Source organism: Sturnus vulgaris, chromosome 1 (genome assembly GCF_052056855.1).
Source record: "Sturnus vulgaris isolate bStuVul1 chromosome 1, bStuVul1.hap1, whole genome shotgun sequence".
In the NCBI taxonomy this organism is placed as follows: domain Eukaryota; kingdom Metazoa; phylum Chordata; class Aves; order Passeriformes; family Sturnidae; genus Sturnus; species Sturnus vulgaris.
The window spans coordinates 19,338,011-19,355,473 of NC_142243.1; the positions used below are offsets into that span (position 1 = coordinate 19,338,011).

A 17,463-nucleotide genomic window follows, 5' to 3' on the forward strand; every position below is an offset into this window, starting at 1 on the left:
CCGAAAATGTATGCTAAGTCAAAGAAGATTAAATGAGAGTTCAGAAAAATGGGAACTCAAGGACTCTGTTCCTTTAGTAGGATATAGAGGTTTTATTCTCTCTGAGGTTGTGCCCAGTGGAAGTGAAAATACATAATAATATCTTCTTTCCTGGGGCTACCCATGTCACTCAGTGTTTGAGCATCTTCTGGATCAGGAAGTACATCAAGTATATACTTTTACTGGCCCGTGTAAACATATACAGCACATGAAAGGTTGAGCTAATTTATGGATAAGATCTCCCTAGAGCCCTGGAAGGGTACAACTCTGTGGTGCTTAGTACCTCTAGCACCACTCCTGCACAGTATCCTATCTAAAGTGTACAAGCTACCCTGGTAGTGAAAACAACTTAAGATGTGTAATAGAAAAAAGCTGGCAAGATGAATCCCTATATATATGAATACTATATGGTGTGTAATGGAAGAACAATAACCACCAAACAAAAATCAACCAAGCAAACCACCCTCCCCCCCAAAAAAACCAACCACAAAATCCTCAAAACAACCAAACAACAAGTTCTAGCAAAATCCCACTGAACAACTCTGTATTTATCAGTCCGATAAGATTGTTCTCCAGCCTAATACTGATCTAGCTGATGCACAGAGAACAACATTCTTTAGAAAATCCTATTTGCCGCCTTAAAGTCAGGACTTATTTCTAATTCTCCACAGAATATTCTGTGTGTTAGAAACTGCTGAATTCTTTTTTCAGCTTCTATTTCATTTTGAGGATAGGGAAATTACTTTTTAAGGTCATGAAAGAGACACTATTTTCTATTTGTTAATCAGCAGTTACAACTCATGGCTATCCTGTACTCTCATCCTGACTTTTCAGTATGGTATATTATATTCCTGATCTTGCCTGAATCTAGCAGTCAGAATGTTGGAAGGTTCTACATTCCACCTGAATTGCCTAATAAATAAGAAACCAATGCAGATCTGAAGGGTGCACAATAAGAGATGTATTCTCCCATCATTGACAACTTAGAGTCTTTAATTGCCAGCCAAGGAAACAGGAAAATCTTGAGAAAGAGAACCTGTATTTTCACTTCATTAGGCAGCAGAGACTTGTGTCAGCTGAGGAAAATTTCCATTGACTCCAGTGAATAATGATGCTATGTGTTCTGCTTTACATCTTTAAGATCATGCCTTTGAACTCTTCATCTTCCTCAGCAGTCATCATCACATGTCTTCCTTGGACTGAAGTCCCACCAGAGACAGACTGAAATTGTTTCTCTTAAGTCCACAAATCAGATTACAAAATTGTATCATATTTCATTGTTCCAATAGAGAAACATTTAAAAAATTACTTACCTCTTTCCTCTTTATTCCCCTAAACTTTTGTTTGAAGTAATAAAAATTTTACCTAAATATTAGTTTGAAGTAATAAAATATTTAGGTTTTTTGAGTAAAATTGACCTGTCTTATACCAAAATTTATTATAAATCAGTTCTGTTAGTATCAACAAATACTAAGGCAAAAAAACTGATATATGAGCTACACTATCATATCAGGAACTAATTTCAGTTTTAATTCTCCACTGTATGAGTATGGCAGACTCCTGAGGTAAATGGGCAGAGAAGCATAATAAACACTGAGTGTTTTCAGTCTGACAGATGATCAATAGAATTTCCATTGGAATGAAACAGATGTGAAAACCACATTCATTTTTTGCTGAAACTGCTCTCCTATACCATTAAATTCAACAAAGTAGTCATAAAAATAAAAAGAGAAATGTGAGGTTTTTTAAAATTTACATTTGCAGCATAATGCAGCAAAATCTGTTTATCTAAAGAGATGTTTTTGTCCAGAGCATGTTATTTGATATATTAGATCAGAACTTGTATTTAGTGATGGATAACTCCTCTTTCAAAGTCTCTTTCTAAATACTACTAAGTAAAGCTAGTGGGTTTGTCCTTAATCATTACAAAGTAATTTTTTTCTCCTGTTGGTTAATGATTGATTGAAGTCCTGAATCAGCAGTATTCAGATCTCTTTTAAACAGCATCCATTCTATGTTAATGCAAGAGTTGCTGTAAACATTGTGTCCTTTCTAAAAATAATAATAGCCCAGATTTTTAGCTTCCCTATGAACAAATTACAGAGTTTATGACAATGGAATTGTGCAATTGAAATGTGCATTGTGAATACAGAATAGAAGCACTTCTAGTTCCTTTTTCCCTTTCTTCAGTAACAAGTTCCTTTTCTCAGTGAGAATAAGATTACTCCCATAACTTTACATTATTTTGTGTAGTTCTACCATGTCTATTTCCTATGCCATTACAATGTTCATTTTTATATTTGTTTTATCAATTCCTTGTATGTCATTTTAATCACTCATCTCAGCATGTGCTATATCTGCAGTCCTTTTGATTTTTTTTTTTAATTCAGACAGCTGTCTTTCAGATAAGAACTGTGTCAGTTTTTGTACTGATGTTACTATATTCTGGCACATATTCAAACTTCCTATTACAGTTTGACTTCTTTCACCTCCAATACAAACTGAAGAATAATCTTCACAGAGCTGTTGTTTCTGAAGTTTTGGGCTGTTGATTTTATTGCTTTTCTTTTTTGTCCTTTTCAGGCTTTTTTTCTTTTTCACTTGAATGGGTACAGTTAATTTATATTCTTGGTTTAATAACAGCAACAGTTGATACTGAAATAGCTTAATAGTTTGATAGAAAAGAGCAAAATGTCCACAGAAGTAAATTGATTCTGTGATGGCATGATATTCCTTGCTGAGTGCTTCAGTCTGTTGTGAATACGTTTCTACATAAAGATAACATGCAGCAAAGCCATAAATGGGGAACTTTATTTGTATGTGGGAGTAAGACAATTCTTTATGAAATTGAGGCAATGAGAGTAAATTAAACTAGCTTGCTTTGAAAGAAAAAAAAAACAATTAAAAAGCAGACTCTGGCTGTCTGCCTACTAACTCATACACAGGCCACACACATCTACTTATTCACAAATGCTAAGTGTACTGTGATGCTTGAAAACATTCAAAAGCTCCTTCAAAGAGACTCGTCATCAATCTTGCATGCTGTAAGGTCCAGGATACTTGAATTTAAACAGATAGTTAATCATAGATAATCTCACAGTATTCTAGCTATCAACAGATCAAAAAAAGGAGTTTATGTTTGCTTTTTACTGCTGCTTATATGAACTTCATGAAATACAGCTTTTTTTTCTTTTATCAATAGGTAAATTTACAGCAATACTCAGAGTAATAAACTAGGTGCTAGAGATAAAATTGATATGCAAACCTCATCCTAAAAAATTACTAAAAAAAAAAAAAAAAAGATAAAAGGTGGAATGAAGGGTAACATTATCCTTGGGCTAGATGTAAGGAGAAGAAGGGGGAGAATTTACCAGAGGCACAAGTTGCCCCTAGAGACTGAGTAGTCTCCATTTATGGACATTTTCAAGACTGGGTAAATTCCTGAGCCACCCAGCATCATGTTGTAGCTGACTCTGCTTGGAGCAAGAGGTTGGACTGGGGAGCACCTGAGCACCTAATTGCACTATAATCCCATGGAACAGTGCTATGATTATCTTTTCCAGTGGAGAAAACAGTGCTAAAAACTTCCTGACTTAATTCAATGTCCAAGACTACAAAAATATTCTTCTTCGCTTTTAACATAGATTAACTTATATTCTGTCACCAACTAAAAAATTAACATAACCTTTATTTTCAAAATTTAGCAAACCTCACAGATATGAGTTTTTCTCAGGTCACTTAAAAAGGAACTGTGTAACATATTTATTCAGTGAGTCACATGAAATTAGTTGTTTGCCAAGGGGTCACATCCCTGCTTGAACCGTTACATGATTACTTAACAACCAAAAGTGTACTTAAGGGTGCTTAGGGAAGAGCAAGATGACAGTTTCATGGAAGCTTGGACTATAATTGTTAATACAGTTAAATACCTAATTTCCAATTGTTTTAATAAATCGCCTTTCATACACAGTTACATTAATATTTTTTTAAATTTAATTTAAACCACTAAACATTAGAAATTGCCTCTATTTTATGCTAGAGTGAATTCTGCAGAGAACTGTGCTGGTATTGGGTAGGTTTTAGTACACTAGTCAAATGTGCAGTGTTAATTCTTACATATGTAGTGAAAGGACTTCAACTGGAACTAAAACTAAAGCAGAATTGTCACTTGATTCTGTCAGCAGAAGATTTGTATATAGGTGTAACTGCAGTGAGTTGTGATGAAGTATTGTTAACATAAATTCATGAGATTTTGGTAATCCTAGAGACAAAAATGCAAATATTACTAAAGCAAGTATTATTATGCCATAACACAGTAGAAGGACTTTTACCTTTAAGATTCCTGTTTGTCTAGAAGCAAACATCCAGAACCAGAAGCGAACTCTGCAGACTCCAGTACTAGCTGGGAAGAATTTGGTGGTAGTTATCCTTGCTCTGTTTCCTTCCTTCTGGGAGGATGAGTTGACATACAAAAAACTCTGTCCTTTACCTTAAAAAAAGAGATAAAAAACATTTAGAATTTTTCAATACTATCTTATGCTTTAGTTTATAAGCATTTTATAAACACAGATACTAGTATCTTTTTTACCACATACACATATACAATACCATGGTTGTATGGAGATCTTCCTTGCTAATGCCTTGTGTATTTCACAGGATTTCAGAATAGCATTGGGATGGAAGAGCCCTTAAAAATCCTCTATTTCCAACCCCATGCCATGAGCAGGGATGCCACCCACTGCATCAGGCTTCTCAAAACACACCCAGCCTGGCCTTGAACACTTCCAAGTGCACCCAGAGCTTTTGCACAAATTTTTCCAGTATCTCACTGCCTTCTGAGTAAAGAATTTCTTTCTAATTTCCTAATTTCTAATCTAAGTCTCTCCGCTTTTGGAATAAAAAAATATTCCTTGTCCCTTGAGGTAAACATGAATCATGGAATAACCTGACTTGGAAGAGACACACAAAGATCATCAAAGTCCAACGCCTGGCCCTGGACAGGACACCCTAAGAGTCACACCCTGTGTCTGAGAGCATTGTCCAGGTGCTCCTTGAGCTCTGTCAGGCTTGGTGCTGTGACCACTGCCCTGAGGAGCTGCTCCAGCGCCCAACCCTCCTCTGGGCAAAGAACCATTTCCTAAAATCCAACCTAAACCTGATGGACTGATAGATACTTCTAAGTATTACAGGCTGTTGGCAATTCTGACAAGCAATTCCTCTGTATCTAATGTGAATATATCTTGTCTGGGCAATTTAAAAGTAAATTACAAATCTGCATAATTTTGTAAACACTTTGCTCTAATTTTGTTTTCCTTTTGCTTCACTTTTTAGTAACTTTGTTTTTCTTACAATTGCTGGGTAATTTCACAGAAACAACGAACTAATTAAATGACAGAAACTGCAATAGAAAAACACACAAAATGTCCTTAAAAAGCCAGGGGCTAGTAGTTGTTTTGTTATCGCATTGCATCAAAGTAACAGCAAGGAAGCGAGTCAAACTACTTATTTGCAAGAAACAGCTTGCCTGGAACAGCTGCGATGGTTTCTACTTCTACCTTGTCTGTTTTGTCCCTTTCCAAGAGGAATGCACTGCCAGATTTACAGCCTGCAACATAAAGTAGCAGGAATGTCTGCAAAAACTGTGATTTGTGGTAGATAAGCAGTTCCCTGATGATCAGGTGAGCAGTTCCTGCAGCAGGTGCAGAATAAAGGAAAAGGGAGGATAAAGGAGTTGGACAGAAATGGCTACAGCCACCTATGATAAGGTGTCCCTATTGATTTTGAAAACATAAAATACATTAAAAAAAAAGAGTCAAAACCTGGAGATGATGCTGCTCACAAATCCAAGAGAAAAACAGTAGAATTTTTGATACTTCTATATACTAACTATACTTTGCTGATTAGATGGAAATTAAGATAGGGATTCTAACCATCCAGGCTTCTGGAAAGAAAGTTAACTACTTCTCAAATATGGATTGGTACATTTTTGCTGGAAATTAATAACCCACCCAGATATACTGTACAATATAAAGAATTTATTATTCAATATTTATGTAATAAAATATATAATTATGCTTACTACATAACACAGATTACTGTAATTGCCTATCCATATATTTAATTCTGACAATCAACAGGCATTGTAGGAGCAGTTTTTCAGAAATATCTTGGGAAGAACTTCTATAATAACATTTCTGGCAAGCCAATGTCAGAGAGGTAAGTTAAATCAAGATAGGAGCCTTTAATATTTCACACATGCCACACATTTTGTTCCTCATCCCACATATGATTGCATGTTTTTTCTAAAATTCATTAGGAAGGCAACACACTCCAGGAAAAGTAGATTATTTAAAATATGGACAAGGAGAAGAGTATTACTATAGCCAGTTACAATTTCAGAGAATTAATCTTTTTAATGTCAGAAGCTGTCATTATGTAGCTGAAATTTGTTATTAGAGTTGAATACAAAGGAATGGTATTATTTCAGTTGGAAGAGACCTAAAATGATCATCTAGTCCAACTGGCTTATCAATTCAGGGCTTCCCAAGATAAAGCATGTTGTTAAGGGCATTATCCAAATGCCTCCCAAGCACTGAAAGGCTGGGGACACTGAACACCTCTAGGAAGGCTGTTCCAGTGTTTGGCCTCCCCATTGGTAAAGAAATTCTTCTTAATGTCCAACCTGAACTTTTCCTGTTGCAGCATTGAACCAATCCCATGTATAAGCTGATCACACTGAGACGGGATCTTGGCACCGACCTACATTTTTTGTAGTTTGGTTTTTTTAATTCAGTGAATATTTTATTGTCCCAAAGGTGATGTAGTACACATGGCAATACCTGGTGTGTGGTCAGTATGAGGATCTGTTTGCCCTGTGACAGCACCGTTGCTAATATTCCAGTCAAAATCATCAGTTGTGTCTTGCATTAATCCACATACAGTTGTCCACTCTTGATCTTGTGTTTCAAAGTTACAGCTTCCAGGAATACTTGTGTAGTAACCTGAAAATACAGCAAAAAGTAAATATTTATCCCAGCTCTACATAAAGGTGCTACAGTGTGCACGATAAAAATGGAAATTGAAAGGATTCTGTATGGCTAACACTGTGATTCCCTGAATTCCATGTATGGACATAAATAATATGTAATATAGTTAATGAGGAAAGGAAAAGCTCATTCTTCACTTTAAGAGCAGGTATAAAATTTATTACAGATAAATGCCCATGACAAACCAATGACTTCACCAAATTTATTTCTTATCCAAGGTAAATGGAAAGAATGATTCCCAGACAATTAGCTAGCAAAACTGGGCTGCCCTTCCACAATGGCATTTTTCATAAGCATATGTTGGCCTTGTGAATATCATGTCTGATGGCAGCTTTATGATGAGAGACATGTTCTAGTGATTAGGACACTCATTGACTAAATTCAGGAGATCTCAGTTAAACTGCCCAACTCTAACTCTGCCTCTGCTACTTCAGGTTACTTTGGAAAAGTAATTAATCAACAAAATTATATAAATGGTTGGGTACAGACGAATCAAATAGCACCACAATCTCTTCTGTTGGCTCCAAGACATCTTTTCCTTAGTTATAAAGCAGAGGCAGCTACACAATTGCTGAGTGTGAGTGTGGACACCACCTTTGGAGAAATGTTACAAACTATTAAACATCACAATCAGCCATGCATTTTAGATACAGGTCTGACTTTAGCTGTTCAGAATAGGTTTGAGGATTTAGACTATGTTCCTTGATCTAGAAATATTCTGCAATATTTAAATACAACTATTTATGTATGTAATATGTATATATGTATTTATGTACTGTCTGTGTATAAAGGATATTGACAAAAAAATAGACTTAATTACCTCCTAGTAATCTGTTTAGGTTTTTTTCGTATTTTCTACTTTGATGCTAAAAGAAAAACTGAGGCCATTCTTTATGAAAATATCATTATCATAAAACTTCTTATGACCAAGGTTTGCACACACATCATAACCCTGTGAACTTTTGTTCTCTGTAAGAAAAAGTGTCACCTTAGTTAAATGAGTAAGACAAATATCTTAAAAGATGTATAATTTTCATCCAATATAGATCATTCACTGGATCAAAATCCTGTATGCTAGGGGGAGAATTTGTACTGCCCTGTTATGTACTTACTGTACTGCAAGGACTGAAGCGTCTCTCCTGAGCACAGACAGAAGGACCTGAGACTGTTCAGGTCAGAGATGAGAATGCTCAACTGTATTTTTTCAGTTTATATAGACACTTTCTGGGATGGTGCAAAGGAGAAAAAGACAGACTCTTCTCAGTAGTACCCCGTGTCAGGACAAGAAACAACAGGCACAAATAGAGGAAACAATTTTTAAGCCTAAGAAAAAAACCTTTTTAAACTGGTAAAACACTGATATAAATTGCCCAGATAAATTTTGGAGTTTCCATTTATGAAGGTATTCAAATCCTGGGTGGCAGAGCTCTGTGCAGTGAGTTGCTGTTTGGAGCAGGAGGTTGTGTTAGATGATGTCCAGAGGCGCCTTCGCACCTCAACCCTTCTGTGATTTTGCTAGTGCTGGTCAAATGCAGTGAGCATCTGCATTGGCACTGTATTACAAACATCATGTAAGCCTAATAAAGGCCTAACTCCAACAATAAACAACCTCATACACAGGTAGAGCAAAGAGAACCCATTATTTAAGAAAAAAAACAACTTCTAGGGCATCACTAAGAAGATCGAAGTCCAAATGCATTTAGGATTAACACTAGTCATAACAGAATGCCTGACCAGCTTTTTTACCCTAATATATTAACAGTGCATTCAGAAGGCAATTATTAATAAATATTTATGAACAGCACTTACTGGGTTGACAAAGCCATGTGACCTATCTGCACCTGCTGGGTGGTTTATTTATGGGTAAGCATACCCTATTTAGAAGCCAGCAGAAGAAGATTGCTCCATTTATTGGAAAAATTACTTTTATTTCAATAATTCAAGCACTCCTCTGGTTGGTTCATCAACACTGAGGTTTGCTATTAATCAAATCTGTGTGTAAAATTGACTGCAATTCATGAAAATTGAAACTGCTTTCATGTGTGGTTTTTTTCACCTCGGTCCTTCCACAGCATACTGAAAGGAATTCAAAATTTTACAAGATTGCCTGACTGTACTGAATGAAACTGAATGAACAGAGTAAGTAATTTGCATGAGTTTATTAAAAAAATATCCACGAGCCTACGTGGATGCAGTTCATTTCATACAGGTTCTGTTGTAAATCCTGCATACAGGAATTGCTGCTGAGTAGATTATGGTCATTTACTTCTTCGGAGTTGCACTTGTAGAAAGCTACAGTAGAATGTGAAATAAGCTCAGACCTTAGCTCCGTGCAAAGGAGAAAACTGCAGACAAATGTGGCCATAAGCACTTGTGATGGGACAGGTTAGGCTATGAAGGGATTTCTCTGTGCCTGTTATGCTTTCTTTTCTGATTAAGCAGCTCCTGTTGTCTTTTCATTTAAAAAATCAGGTTTTCATATCTAGAAGGTATTATATGCCCTTTAATGTTTATTTCCATTGGTAAGATAAATGTCCAGGGAAAAAGTATGTTTATCTAAATATAAGGCATCATTTGTTGGAACTAAAATAGAGCAGACAGGGAAATATTATACCTGAGGCTTATCTGAGTATTCTGAATGCCAGATTACTGTATCTCTGCATTACACTTCAGTAGAGACAGCAAGACTAAAGACTGATCAAAATATTTTGATGTATCTACAGCCTTTCCATCTACAATAAAAAGATATTTCAGACTATTCTTTAAAGTGAATATCAGCAATTTTTTTCTCCCCTTGGAAAAGGTTTTCTTCAGTATAGCAAAAAGACTGAGTTGCTTTACTGTGATTTAAGATAATTTATGGCCTGAAATGTTCCAATCTATTATCTGACTAAGAAAAGAGTCCTTCCAGAAAACACAGAACAATACCCTCCCCCAATGAAGCTACTATATTCTCTAACAATATTTAGAGAATAAATCAAGTGTCTTCATAGTTTTCTGAATATCTTTACTGAACAGTTCACTTCAGACAGTAATTCAAATTTATTGTGTACCTGTTAGGTCTGGAAAATGTTACTAGGGTGAGTTTACAGAGTATTTTACTGTATAGTTAACCTAACTCCTAAAAAAGTATTAATACTTTATACATGAAATACAGATTAGCTGTATTAAATCTATCCTGGAGATAGATTTATCCTATCTATCTACTTTTAAAAACCTAGTATTTCAAAGTTGTTATTCAATGTAAATTCATTTCCATGAATACGATTCACAAAGTTCACTGCAACACAAAGTACTACAAGAGGTAGAGATCAGAAATAGTGACACTATCTTCAGTTTTTATACTTCAGAACTGCTGTTTACTTTTATGAAAGAGAGAAACTCCGAGTTAAATCTCCTACAGTGACATCTAAGCATCTTTTTTAAGCATGTGAGTCTGCAGTCTGGTAAAAACATTATAATGTGCATCATCCAATAAAGGGTCATTACTTTTGTAATGCTGTTCAGTCGAGCATGTAGTAACCCCATGCAAGAAAAAGGCCCTTGATTTTTCAAGAGATCACAAAATATTGGCTTATTTCAATGAAGTACTTTTACTTCCACAAAGAATGAACATTGAATTGATGTGTGGATTCACTTACTCTATCTATCAAGTTTACTTTTGAGCATACCTGTATTATGGCAGAATTTGACCCTCCAGCTCAAAGATTACCAATTAGACTGATTACTGAACTGCATACATGAACTACCTAATCTTCCTACTGCAAATGTCCAGTCCAGACCATAAACTGTAAATAAAGACACAAAGCAGGAGCAAGGGCACAATGTTTTACTGCTTCTGAGTTTCAGGCCTGAATTGGAAAGCCCATTAACTTGATCCAGATTTTTTAATGGACCTGTGCCCTTCCATCTCAATAAGGCTCAGCAAAGAATGCCTTCAAACAAATTGTGTCTCAGTATTCATTAGGCAAAGATAAACAGACTCAATTTTTTCCAACTATTCTATAATAGAGAAATGACAATAAAATATTTTCATAGCTCTGAGGTAGAAGCAAGAACAAACAATGAAACTGTACTCACAGTACTCAGATCACAAAGACAGAATTCATTTGAAAGGAATGAGAAGCTTCTTTTTAAATATTCGACTTTTTATAGTAGAACCATGCCTAAATGTTATTGTACATAAGTTTGCTTGCTGAGCTTTTCCATGCAACATTGATTTTTCCTTTCAAAACCTTTGTACATTAATAAACAAGCTTACATTTTTTTCTCAGAGTTGATTTTTTATTGTAACTCATTGATTTAATTCCTCAAGTATATTTTGATCCTTAAGCTGGTTTTGTCCTTGGTGTTGAAGGTTTTTTTCAGTATTTAACCTTTGGTTTTAGTTAGCTACACTTTTGCAACTAAGCCACACTTGAATTCTTTTGCAGCAAATATCTCTGAGGATGTGAAAATATCAGACCTTTCGAGCTGGGGAGAAGGCAACCTGCTTGTGAACATCTTCTGAGGGAATCATCTTTATGAGCTCACCCAAACCATGCTACAGAATTTAAAGTTATAATTTTAACTGAAGATTAGATAAACATACAAAGAGATACTTACTGCAGTCAGCTTCATCTGATAGGTCTTCACAGTCTGGTTTATAGTCACAGATGAACCGAGACTCAATGCAATTCTTATTCCCACACACAAAATCAGTGAGGGCAGGGCATTCCCTGGGATTCTCTCCAACTGAAACCAATAGGACACTTAAATCAATATTGCAATTAAATCAAAGGATGCTCTTTTTAATTTGTTAACTATTATACATCATGGTTTTAGGGTTTTGCTGCTTCCAACAGATGTTATTTGGTCTCATTCTTTTAATATTGTATTATATATTTCTAAACTACTGTATTTGCCTTGCCTAAAGCTTCAAAGGTAGGATACTTTGGCTGGAAGAAAATTCAATTCAGCATCAGCATAACTGTTTCCCTGCTATATTTGTTGTGGACATTCTATAAAAAAGGGTTCTGTGAGCTGTTGAAAAGTAGACAGGCAAAAGACTTTATTCTACTCATAATTATATTTTTTTGAAAATAACATTTTAAACTGAGAAAAATCACTGTTATACACATTTGAACAATAAACTTTTAGAGCCTCTATAAGACATTTAACCTTTTTTTGAAGAGTTTAGACAAATTGCTGCTCTGATTGTGTGAACTGCTGAGAAATTTCTCTTATGGTATTTAATATTCATATCTGTTTTACAACAATTTGTGCTCATCTCTGAAGGTGAGTGAAAATCATCTCAGAAAATCAAAGTAACTTAGTAACTTGCACATAAAACACTGGGTTCAAATCCAGAGTGCTAAGATTAAGCCATCCCTGGACTGTAAGACTATAAAGGAACTTACATTAGTTATTTTTTAGCTCAGTGCACTGTATCCATAATTTCAGCCAACAGTAATTGAAAGAGTTCTGATAACCCCAAATGCAACACTTCAAAAGCACTCTGATAACCTTAGATTGCCTTTCAGTGTAGAACTTCAAGTTCTACAAAAAGACATTCAGGACAATTGATTTTGACTGTATTCTTTGTAATGTGTTTCATTTTTTCCTTCAAACATGACTAAAATGTAGCATATTGTTAAACATAATCTGATCAGACTACCATGATATTTACCTTTGTGCAAGCCCATATTTCCAGAGGAGTTGTTATTGTTGTCAGGGTATTAATCTCCTCAAATAGTGGTACTTACTGAATTTTACAGACTGAGGAACTGCATTCTCATTGAAGCAGAATAGGAAAAGTGAAATAAACTTTTGGTTTAGTTTCAACATGTACTCCAAGTAATAATAAATAGAGTTACAATACAGCATTAAAATGTAATCCATATATTTAAAATGGATAGTACAAAAAAAGATGAAAAAAATCACTGTTAACATTGGTTACTTCTAGAACCTCAATACTTAAATTTTCAGCTTTGAAATACAGAAGCTGCTGTGCATTGACACACACACACACAAAAACCTTTTCGAATTTATATCTGTCTCGTTATTTTGTTTTTTAATTTTCCACTGTCAGTTTGATTTGATTAGTGTCAGGGGATCCACACCACAAACAAATTGTCATGAATGCCTTAAATACATGAAAAGCTATTTCTTACAGACAATCCATGTGTCAGAGAGCCACTAGCAGAGGAGCAGACTCCTGAGAAAAAAAATTGACTGAGGCTTTTGCAATGGTTAAGGCAGTATTCACACCACTCCAAAATGATGTGATAAAATATGATTGAAGATACCAGCAAAAATTCATTAGTATGGCTCATGCTAAATTCTGGAAAGCCACACAATAGCTGAGGTTGGCAGAGACCTCTCAAGACCTCCCTAGTCCAACCCACCTTCAGCCACCTCGAGTAGGGCAGGCTGTGAGGGACCATGTCTTTTTTTGGGTCTTTTGGGTAATACCAATAGATGGAGACTCAACAACCTCTTTGGACAACCATTTGTGTTGGGTGATCCTCACAGTAAAGTGGTTTATTGCGTTCACATGAAATTTCCTGTTTTTTGAATTTGTGCCCCTTGCCTTCTGTCAGTAGGCACTTTTGAGAAGAGTCTAAAACCCTTCTCTCCACTCCCTCCTCTGCACTGGAAATGATGCCCTGGAAAATTAAACTACTTCCTTAAGTCATTCAGTGGCTTAAATAATGACAGAAATTCGGTAATTGCAGATCCATTAGCATAAGGTAATTTTCAATGCATATGAAAGGGCTACATTATCACCATACAGGGCAGTGACTTATGAAAATCCATGGCTTTGTGACTGATCAGATTCCACACCATTATATACATTAGCAACATTACAGAGCAACATTATGTTATGTTATGTTATGTTATGTCATGTCATGTTATGCTATGTTATTCTATTGTTTGCATTTAGCACTTAATTACAGTTGTTGTTTATTTTTTTAAACAAGCAACTTAATAGTACTTCAAGCATACTATAAACCAGTATTTAATAATGTTATTAATCTCTTTGGTTATCCTAAAATAAAACATGTGATCTCAACACAGACATAATGAAAATTTTTATCTCAACAGGTGTGAATGTCATTAGCACAAATTTATGTCTATGAATTTTATCTTTTTGGAGTAAGACCTTGCTCATATGTAATTTTTAGGGATAAAAGGCTACATTCATGATAATGATGGATTTTCTGCTACAGTCTTTGGCAGAGAAAAATAAATCCTTAAATCAACATACTGGCATTAGCATTGCACAGTGTAACCAAATATTTGAAACTCTATTCACAATTGTGGCATAAAAAAATCAACTTTCCATAGTACACTCATTCTGGCCAAAACTCCTTCACCAGCTATGAATTACATCAAAACAAGAAATACAATGCAACTTAACCATAAGATGTAATTTCATTGTCAGCAAACCCAAAGACAAGTTCACGCAGAAGTTGTAGCTCAGAAGTTTCATTTTTACAAGATATTTTTCAAATATAATATTTTAAAAATCCATTTAATCAGAAAAATATACACTGAAGAACATATGGGAAATTATTTTAGAAATTACTTTAAACAAATAAAAAAACATTTAAAATATTATCTTGCTCATTTTTAATTTTTGCCCACAAAATTATAGGGTTACCAAAATCTGAGTTTGTGTCTATCAGTACTGAATTTGGAGAACAGCAATCTAATATCACTCCAGAGAGTTTTAGTATAAAACAAAATAATGTGTCCTAATTAACAGCTTTATTTTGAAGCTGATATTTCAGATAAAATGAGAAATTTTAATTAAGTCTTATTTCTTTGTTCATGTTGGTTTTGTTGGAACTGCATTTAAAAATATATAGCTTTTTGTCTGATAATATTCCTCATCTGTACTTTGATGACCAGTAAATAGAATGATAACATGTATTGGATGATGGTTGATTATATATAGCATGTAATATTATATTATTTCCCAATAATCAAGCTCACAATGTTCTGTGAAAATCCAAACATACATAAAAACTATTTCTAAGCAGAAAAAAACATAGAAAATATGGGAAATTTTGTTTCTTGCCTCTTTCTTCTCTAAGCAAAAGAATGAGCTGATGCCATGTATGGAAATGTCAGAGGTGTAAAAGAGTGAAATATCCGCAAATGTGGATTTTTCACAAAATGGGAATAAGAGGAATTACAGAGAGTTGAAACGTTTTTGATACATACTGACCTAATTTCTGAATATGCTATGAAAAATTTGCAGGGAGCTACAATACTCAAAATAAAAAGAAAACATTTCACTATAATTTAAGAAAACTGTTGACCAGAAAGTATCCTGGACTTAATGAAATAGCCATAAATGTTTTTTAGCTTGACCTTTTTCCAAATCTTTGGTTTAACTCCTAAACTGAACAATTAAAAGTTTATTCAGCGCTAGTCATAATTTTGCATAATGAAAAATATCCTTACAGATATGGAGTGTTGGTCTACAGGCAGAGCATGAGTGACAGAATGGATCAGAGCTACAAAAACAGGTGATAGGGAATGGGAACCATTTGATTTTGGTTTTGGTTTTTTAATGAGAACAGAAACTCCAACTAAATGTATTGATCTCCAGCACTCTTGGACATTTCTTGGGCTCGTAACTTTTGTTTTGCATTGTGTTTTGGTCTGTCTTCTCCACCAGTTACTCAGTCCAAAAATCTGTGGGATCTGAATACTATATAAGATATGATGCAAGTCAAAAAACCACAGTCCATTCCTTTCCCAGAAAAAAACCCCAACATTATATGCAACAAAAAAATCATTTCAAACCAAAATAAAATAATATAGAATATAAAACATAAGCACAGATCAGAATTGAATAGCTTATAATAAGAGCCAATCTTCAGATCAGCACAGAAATAACTAGATTAACAAGAATCTGTGGAGTAATTACACCATTTATTTTCACATAGGTCAAAGTTATCTGGCAGCAGCACATATACCTTTATAAATCCCCTTTTTCCTTACATTAAATACTTGGGGATTCGATTTTTTTATAAATAAAAAAAAAAACCAAACCCAAAACCATGAAAACTAAAACCAAACTATTGTTATGGTACGGAAAAATTATAAAGTTTTTTGTGCCCATTTATTTGGTTTTCCCTTCAGAATTGCAGCTTTTCCAAAAAGCCAGGACACCACAAGAAACTGGCACAAGACATATTTTAGATGAAGTAGTAGCTAATGACTGCATGTTATGCAAATCCCTTCACCAAATGAAGTGCTTGAAAAAGAAAAAGCATATACAGGATATCACTTTTCAGTTAAGTACAATTGTGTATTGATGCAGCAAAGAGCCACATAATCTTCTAAGTAGTTTCTAAGAGTCCAATAGAGCCGGCTTGGCTTCTGGATCACTAAACCCTACAAAATAAGCATATTAATGACGATTGCCACAGAACTTACATTTACACACACTTGCTTTCCTTTCTACACACTTTGCTCTGGACAGTGCAATTCTCAGCAGAGCAGCAAAGATCTTCCCTAGCAAGGATACCTGTGTGTGCTGGTATGCACAGAGCATGCAAGACACAGGAGCACACCGTGCATACCACAAATAAATTGTGACTCTGCTGTGGATACAGCACAAGCTGCAGCTACATTTATTTTATAGCCGTCTCCAAGACATGTTATCTATGGAAGACTAACCCATATAATGAACACAGATTTTATAGACATGACAAGATTCACTTGGATTAACTGAGATTTTTTTTTTCAATTACCAGGAAAGGCCTGAGTATGAAAGAACTCACAAAACCATTCTTCTTTCCTTTAAGTTTGCAACTAGAGGACAGCAACAGGCCAGTGACTATTTCTCTGACTCTCCAAGAGCTTACTTGTACCAATGCTTTGTAAGATGTAAATATTCCTGTGATATCCATTACATCTAAAATCACAGAAAGAACCAGACAGGTCAAATATCAGTCCTATAGGCCATAGATCTTTATTGTTTGAAACAAAATGGATAAGGCCAAAAATATTTAAGTTTAATAGATTGCACTAAATAACATGGATTTAGTGACACTGAGTAAATGTTTAAAACACTTATCATGAAAGAAGTGATTGATCACACAGGAGGAGGAGATGCTCTGGTGTTACAACACTAAAGACATAAGTTGTCAGAGGTTGTGTTTGGCCAATGCTTTGTGCTTTTGAAAGGCATAAGGTGAATCCTGAATTATTATGGTTCCTAAAAGCTGCAGTGAATAAGACCTGGAGCTGCTTTGGAAAGCAGGATGTACCTCAAGTTCAAGTGCACCGACCTGGTGTTTAGCAAGAGTCTCTTTTCTGCTCTCCAAGAAAAACACATGCACTCAACAGTGCACCACCACCATGCCAGCAGTAAGAA

General features: G+C 35.0%; 1 protein-coding gene across 1 annotated transcript in view; it reads right to left on the reverse strand.

Moving 5' to 3' along the window:
• Positions 1-17,463, reverse strand: part of MALRD1 (MAM and LDL receptor class A domain containing 1) — a 237,299-nt gene that overhangs the window by 71,310 nt on the left and 148,526 nt on the right. The window contains exons 30-32 of the mRNA XM_014889594.2: positions 11,691-11,819; positions 6,879-7,040; positions 4,371-4,528 (exon numbers count right to left, since the gene is read on the reverse strand). Of these exons, the coding sequence (XP_014745080.2) occupies positions 4,371-4,528; positions 6,879-7,040; positions 11,691-11,819 (449 nt within the window). The remainder of the gene's footprint in view (positions 1-4,370; positions 4,529-6,878; positions 7,041-11,690; positions 11,820-17,463) is intronic.